Consider the following 7,642-nt stretch of genomic DNA (forward strand, 5'->3'; position numbering starts at 1 on the left):
GCTGTAATAGGTAACAGCACAGCAACTACAATGAAGCTAATGAAGAGACTTTAATACAACAGATTGTATTAACTTGCTTTGCTTTAAAATTGTGCGTGTTTGTTTGGCTAAGTCTAAGCAGATGCAGGCAGTGATACAAGAGGTACATCTTCCTTTTGGGGAGAGAAGAATTTTGTGCAATCTCATGTATGTAGGTTTGTTATATACCAATGCCAGACTTAACCAAAGTGTTTGGAAGATGCCTTTCTTTCCATCCCAGGGAACAAATTTCTTGTTATTAATAATAGCTCTTGTTAATGCATACTTGTAAAACAAAGCCAGCCTCTACAGTTAACAATCAGTAGAACACCATCTCCTCCTTCAGTACTATAGTTATCAGAATGCAGAAAGGCCTCTGAGTGGCAGCATAGCATCACAGTTTACTTTTCAGTCAGCTGTATTATTCATTTTACTGAAGTCTTGAACACTCTACAGGTGTGCTTGTACTGTTTAATCAAAGACAGTCTCAGTTTTTGTCTCAAAGACAGTCCAGTTTTTGCTCACCTTTTTGTTGTGCATCACTGGAAGAATACTGATGTTTTTAGTTACTGTTTACCAAAATGACTCAAACAGAGTTCCTGCAGTTGTGCGTGCTTTCTATTTTTGTTTGATGGAACTGGGTAACTTGGAAAGTAATTCCAGAGCTTCCAGGTCTGTGACTAGGCTCTGTGCAGAGACTGTTGTAACTAATTTCTCGTCCCAAAAGCATGATTGTCAGTGCAGATTATGGTTTAATGCTGCTAAGATGTCTTAAGATGGAAAGACAAAACATCTAGCCATACGTACCGTAAATCTAAATGAAGTTAGAAACCATTTATTGATTTAATTTCCTATCTAGTCAGCATTTTCTCATGAGAGAGACGTTTTTGCTTTGCAGTAACTGTTTATTTTAAACTTAAATGTGTACCTGGTAATACTGCTTTAGTTGTATGCAGCTGTGATCTATTAAAGAAAGCCATGAGGAGGAAAAAAAACAACCAAAACAACAACAAAACAAGGAAAATTTGCTACACGTGTCCTGATCCAACCTTTAGCTATGCAGGAGCATCTCCATGTAAGATTAGGCAAACGCTGCTTTTAGACTTACCTCTCACTGGTCAGTCTTCTGTTGGAAGTTTTGCTGCTACTCAAAGTTTCTTTGATGAAATTCAGTAAGAAATTATTCGATATGCTTCAGCATTTGTTTAAATTTATAAAGCTAAAAAGGCAGTGCAAAGGCCTTATTTGGAGCAACAGTTAATAATGTCTTCTGACTCTTACACATTGTGCAATTGTGGTTACAAATGAATTTTTAAATGCCAAAAAATGCCTTCTCTTAAAAAAAAAAAAAAAAAGAGTTAAATGTTAGGTCTGAGGAGTATTAAGTATGTACTTTTGAAAATGAGCCTTCAGGCACTGTAACAAACTTGCTGTTAGTCTTCTGTGCAATATCTCTTTCCCTTCTGGGTGCTTTAAGTGTATACTGTATGTCTTATTTCGGTTTGATCAATATGTTTTGAGAGTGTGTATATTAGCTAATGATGGAATTTTTTTTCTGTACAGCATGGTGGAAGATGTTTTAAAATTTTGCACTTTTCTAGGATTTGTGAGTTTGTAACCTAACAATTTTTAACATGCACAATTTTGTACATAATTAGCACTGTATATATTTAAAATGAGTATGATGCCAATAAAAATAACTGAATGCAAAAGTTCTCACTTTATTAATTCTGCAAAAATGAATGTAATGCTGTAAGAGGACACTAAATGAACAATTGCTTTATTATACAGGTAAAACAAGGCAGAAGAAAGAGCTGACTCTTAATTGTGTTAAGGTAACTTTCTTTGAGAGAGGAATCAAAGTGGAGATGTGAACAGAACTTTTCAGAGTAAGAGTGCTCTTCTATTCTTATTCAAGCATTTCAATAAAGCATGTCTTTGCTGGGAAGGAGAGATTGTCTGAGAAGTGAGCAGGGTGGCAAAGAAGAGCCTAGTAATGCATATTTAGTTTTATTTATAAAGTTAAGGCTGTCTACCCACTCTTGTACTGCAAGCATTTCTTCCATTCTTCACGAGCTGACTTTTGCTGTAGAATATGCAAGGCTATTGGAAATTGCTGTCAATCAGCAAGAAGCTGAAATCTGTTCCAGGCTCATGTTCAGTTGGTTTCTTACCCCTGTAAACAAAATAAACCATGCTGTAAGCTTGAACAGCAGCTAGGTCTACTGATCTTCCATTTGTTATTAGGGACAGAACAAGGATCTTCTGCTTGGTATTAGGGATAGAACAAGGTTCCCTTCCTTGTATTCATCATGAGATATACATTTTAGACTTCTCAGTAATGTTCATACAACTAACGGCCTGAATTCTCTTGTTCTAGAGTACATTAGGACCGAAGTGGCATTCCCCAGCCTTGAGTACAGAGCCCAGCTGGAGTACTGGGACGCTCTAGATGAATGGTGGCTATAGCTTAGAAACATAGGTGTTGTCATACTGCTTTTTTGGATCACTAATCAGTATTCGTGTTTCTTCTGAACAGAAATGGAAGCAGTTAAGTGACTTGAGTAATGAGGAAGAGGCAGTGCGTACCAGGAGTCTAACCAAGTCTCTCTCTCTTTCACTCAAATTCAAATGAAGCATTTACCTCAAAAAAAGCCTTGCTCCTGTCACTCCTTGCAAGGTGGCTTTGTCTCCTTCCACAAGCAGCATTGCTCCTTCCCGCAAGCCCTAATATAGGTTTAAAAAAAAAAACTTTATTTGCAATCTGTTGGAGAGGCTAGAGCACTTTTCCCGTTAGGCCAGTTTTAAGTGCAGTGCTTCATGACTATTACTTGCTTATTTTTAACAAAGATACAAAGACAAAGGTGAGTTATCTTGTTTTAGAAGCCAGTTTTCCCGTGTATTTGATAGCCTTTTGAAGAAGGCTACACAAACCACTAAGGAGAAAAACAAAACCAAACTTAAATATACATTCCACAATTACTTCTGCTGCTGCTACTCTTAGATCCGGTTTTGTTGAAGCAATGGTAACTCAGGTTTATCCTCCCTGTCCCTACACCAGCTTTGAGTTTGAAACTTGGTTCCTGGCTTCCCAGACATACTGCTACTACAAATGTATTGAATTGTATTATTTACTGAATGGGCAAACGAAGATACCTCCAGAGATTATGAAGGCAATGATGATGAGGAGACGGTTGGACTAGATGATCTTATAGGTCGTTTCCAACCTTGTGATTCTATGATTAAAACAACATTTAAGGTAAGAATATGTCAAAAAAATAAAGGGCAGGTATCTTACCCATCTGCATGCTTACTACCAGCAACATACAATGTATGCCTGACAACCAGTGACTGGGACAGATTGGAGCTGTCTAAAATCCTAGGGCTTGGCAACAGGGCTTCAAGCATCTAACAGCCCGAAAGCATTTTACTTGTTATAATCTATTTTCTGAAAGTGAGAAAATCAAAGGCTGTAGCTGTTTAGCAGGACTATAACTAACCTTCCCTGCTGCAGTTCTGGAGAGCTTGTTAGGAACAGGGTTTCACACTGAAAGCTAGCAAGGACAAACTTTAAAATGCTTACCATGCTACAGACGTAACCTTCCTTACTGGAAACTACAACTCACCAGAACTGGAGGGGTGTTTGGTTCTTCATGATATTGGCGAATTCTTTCCTCTCTTGTTTCCTGCAATAACAAGTGTAGATTTAGCTGCCCAGAGAGTGAAGTAGAACGTGGAGCCATTCAAGTAGTATAATGTTGAACAGCATCTTAACATTAAACAAAGTAGGCATTCCCATCCAAAAGAATGTTTTGATTAGACTAATGTATTGACAAAAGTGGCAGGATTGGCTTTAGTAAATAGATTTACCCTTGATCACTAGTAGCAATTGCTGTAGGTTGATCAGATAGAATCTGCCTGGTCCCAAGCCTGAAAACATGTTTCCAGCCAATTTTTTTATTTTTTTTTATTTTTTTCAAATGTTCTTTATGTGCTCACTCAAAATAAGAGATGATGAAGATGGTGAAAGCAGATGTATGCGCTGCCTTGTTTGTGAAAGATGATAGCCATAGATTTCTACTAATTATCTGTTTGTTTCGTCTTGAGTAGGAATTATCTGAAGAATTTCCTTCTCTGAATGGCTCTGCCATGTTTCCTGAGTGCTACTGCTTTTGAACCGAGCAATGGTAGTTAAGGAAATCAAACCAGGAGGATTTGTCGGTAAGGAAACGTAGGAATACAGCAGGCATTGGTACAGCACAGAGCTTCTACAGTCCTCTCAGTAAAACAGCAAGTTATTTACAGGGAAAGACTGAAGACTGATGCCTTATCTAGAGACAAGCAAGTAGGTTTCACCTTAATGCTGCGTTGCCAGCTTCCCTTCCTACTCAAAAGCTTTAGGAGGGATTAAAGTCTTATTGCCTCTTTGGCATTTCCATCTGACCTAGGGAACAGTTGTTAGTCAGTGTCTAGCTTTGTAAGCCCTTGCACATGCATGCTATTGTTAAACCTTGGCACTCTGTGTTAACTCTGGCATGCTTTACTTACGCCCATGTGAGTGCTTTTAACATCTGGATCCAGGTAGTGAGGGTTAATGTTAAAAGGAACTAAACCTAGGGCTTGCAGGGAAGGTGGATAAACAATTGGCATGTCATTGGTAGTGTTGATGCTGACAGTAGCAACGTTAGTTCCTGCACTGGATCCCATGTAAGGAATCCCATCCTGAAAGACAAAAGCAATGATTAGTATGCAGTATCACAATTGACAACTGCATGTTATAGCATCTTCTGTCAAAATTGGAGACTCAACAGCAAAGTCAGACATCTAGCTCATTTTGCTGCTAATTTTACAGGTGAAAAGCAGAAATACAAGAGCTCAGGGTTTGCGGTGGGCAGCAGTTTATACATATAATGGTTGTCAGAGAGCCAACTATTGGATGTCACTATAGGCATTAGGCTTTGCTATTAAGAGAGGAGACTTATCTACATTACAGTTGTAGAAAATATCTGAAACAGGTGAACTACCTGCTCTTTAGGAAATCAGATCTGAAGCCAAGAACCATTCTGACACACCAGAAATTTGTATATTAAGATGGCCTACCTGACCTTTCTTCTTGTCAGCTGGCCTTTTTAAACATAAAATGGTTTGCGTAAATTTGTCTGAAGTTACTCACAGTTTCACAATACTGGGGGAACACCTTGCTTTGGTCTTTCTCCACAGATGGTCTGTTTTTGCTGTGCCTTACGAGATTAACCAAGCCAGAATGGCTGCTGATAGGAGGGGGCTCAATGATGCTCATACGTTGAGATTTTAGATAAAGGAAATACCGAAGGTGAATACACCACTTTCTTTTTTCTTTACTCTATAAAAGGCACACGTAGATCCAATTCTATACTTGGATTATCATTAGGCAACGTGAAGCTTGAACACATCTGTATCAAGCCACAAAGTAGACAAGCTGAGAAACAGGGTTTCTGACCAATGGTTGAGTCCCACAGTGCTCTTCATTGGTGTATGTTGAGGGGCTTACTTCTATATTACAGCACAGCATTGTACATCCCAAGGTCTTGCAGTTCTAAATCTGGGAAACTGCTGGAGAAGGAAAATTTCTGACCCTAGGCTTTTCAAGATTCCATGACTAACAGAAGCTTCATTTGGGCACAGATTTCAGTTCACCGGCTTGCATGAAATGCCTTCTATTTAAGTACATTAGAAACAAAGTTGTAGAATCTACTTGTATTTCTCTGAACAAATGCTTATTTGTTTGTCATTTAGCCTCAGCCAAAGTCATCTAGTTGTTACCTCAAGAACTCGTTTCCTGATCTCTTGTATCAGTCTGTTGTCATAGAGAGCTTTCAGGAGACGGAATGTATTGCCACCTCCTGCAGAAAAAGTATCCAACTTATTTAACATGCTTTACTCTAAATTTTACATAGGTGCCACTACAGACTTGCCAGACTCAGATCAGTTCAGGACAATATTCTGCTTTCAGCAGCAGTAAAACCAGAAGCTTTGGAGAAATGCTTATTTGGCAGGCCATGGGCTCATGCCCTAACTCCCCTTCCTAACACTGATGCTGACTATTTGTCAGCAAATAGTACTTTAATACCCTGGAGTATATTAGGACTGCTCAGTCCAACCACAGTAGGCCTCGCTCCTCTTAGTCCTGAAAAAGTGATAATTCATCTAAAATCTTGTCTTTAATGTTGAAGGGCTGTTTAAGTGAGTAATTTAAAACTTACTAGAGAAGCAGTTGCATTAAGTCCCACCTACTTCCATTCCCACCATTAAATTCAGGGTCTTAATGTTCACAAAGTACTATTTTTCTGCAGCTTCTAATAGCAAGGCAGGACTTTTCTTTTCTCTGTGCTGTCAGTACTACAACAGACTAATACAGTGTCTTATGTAAACCTTCTTTAGGAAGCAAGAAGTAAGACTTACCAATGAATATTGCTTCAGATTTTCTTACAGCTTCCACTGGATCACAAGATTCATGAATGCTGTCCAGCTCATAACCTTAAATTAGAAGTTATTTACCTTTGCCGCTTCACTTGGGAGGAAGAATGTACATTCGGTGCTTCCCTCCTGTTACTTCCCACCCCGCTTCAAGCCAAATGTCTCACAGTAAAACCAGGGGAATCTTAAGGGCTACTACAAGGTATAATGTGTACCCTACATTAGGGTAGGGCTTCTGTATCCCCAGCCACACCAAAACCAATGTTAGCTTTATGGAGATGCTGCTCAGCGTCACAAAAAGCAGAGCACTTTGCTCAGAAGGGGCTAGCTCAGTGCAAACTGCTAACTCAAAAAAGAGAGGAACACTGCTACTGTTCAGCTTGGACATGGGACTTATTGGGCTGTGCCATCAGTATTCTGATTTGAACCTATTTTTTATAATGTCTAAAATGTTTGGCTTTGACAGGTTTGCTCTGCTCGGTTCACTGCATGTAGTAAGGGCCAGGAGACCCAGATGGGCATTTGACAGCAACAGTCTTCCTGCACAGTGAGGAGTGGTGTGACACCCAAGGATGTGAGTACTGGTTGTTACTGGGGTAACGGGTCCAAGGTTATCCTGAGCAGTGCAGATAAGAGGCAGTTACTGCAATAGACCAGTCTGGAAAAATCTTTGCTCAAGGCTCACTGCAAAAAACTTCCCCTCCGAAGGCGTTAGAAGCGTTTGCAACACGATTTTTGCAGAGGCCTCTTGGGCGTCTCCTCCGATGCCGCAGCCCGCCTTCCCCCCGCGGACAGAACCGAGGCGGGGTGCCCCGGGGCGACTCGGGCCCGCGCCTCAGGGCCCGCCTTACCCAAACTCGCGAACTTCTCCCTGGCGGTGCGGGCGTAGGCGTCCCGGTCGTGCAGCGCGTAGGGCACGAAGAGCACCCGCTTCACCTTCCTGGGGAGAGATAGAAGGGAAAGGGCGCTGGAGCCCGGCGGGGCGCGGCCCGGCCCCCCCCCCCCCCACGCGGCACTTACTCCCCGAGGAAGCTCTGGATGTGCTGCTGGCAGTGGCCCAGGTACCCCCCTCCGTGCAGGGTGGAGTTGGAGACCAGCAGCAGGCGCCGTGGGCAGCCCATGCCCGCCCGCATTCGCGGCCCGGCCCGCCCCTTCCTGCCCCGCCGCG

At 41.3% G+C, this 7,642-nt stretch overlaps 1 protein-coding gene across 1 annotated transcript; it reads right to left on the reverse strand.

The window, feature by feature from the left end:
• Positions 1-1,782: 1,782 nt before the first annotated feature.
• LOC125696765 (alpha-aspartyl dipeptidase-like) lies at positions 1,783-7,607 on the reverse strand. Its single transcript, XM_048952867.1, has 8 exons — positions 7,495-7,607; positions 7,326-7,414; positions 6,460-6,534; positions 5,821-5,900; positions 4,567-4,740; positions 3,645-3,704; positions 2,663-2,745; positions 1,783-2,194 (listed from the first exon to the last, which is right to left on the reverse strand). The coding sequence occupies exons 1-8, from the start codon at positions 7,605-7,607 to the stop codon at positions 2,122-2,124; spliced, it is 747 nt and encodes a 248-aa protein (XP_048808824.1). The 3' UTR covers positions 1,783-2,121.
• Positions 7,608-7,642: the final 35 nt, after the last annotated feature.

This window comes from Lagopus muta, chromosome 8, assembly GCF_023343835.1.
Source record: "Lagopus muta isolate bLagMut1 chromosome 8, bLagMut1 primary, whole genome shotgun sequence".
Lineage (NCBI taxonomy): Eukaryota > Metazoa > Chordata > Aves > Galliformes > Phasianidae > Lagopus > Lagopus muta.

What these genes read in the sequence shown, in the direction of transcription:
- LOC125696765 (XM_048952867.1), bottom strand. Translation starts at nt 7,607, where the DNA reads ATGCGGGCGGGCATGGGCTGCCCACGGCGCCTGCTGCTGGTCTCCAAC. An exon ending in ATCCAGAGCTTCCTCGGGGA is followed by an intron (nt 7,415 to 7,494) that starts GTAAGTGCCGCG and finishes ATCTCTCCCCAG; the next exon opens with GAAGGTGAAGCGGGTGCTCT. An exon ending in TTAAAAGCACTCACATGGGC is followed by an intron (nt 3,705 to 4,566) that starts GTAAGTAAAGCA and finishes TTGTTATTGCAG; the next exon opens with GAAACAAGAGAGGAAAGAAT.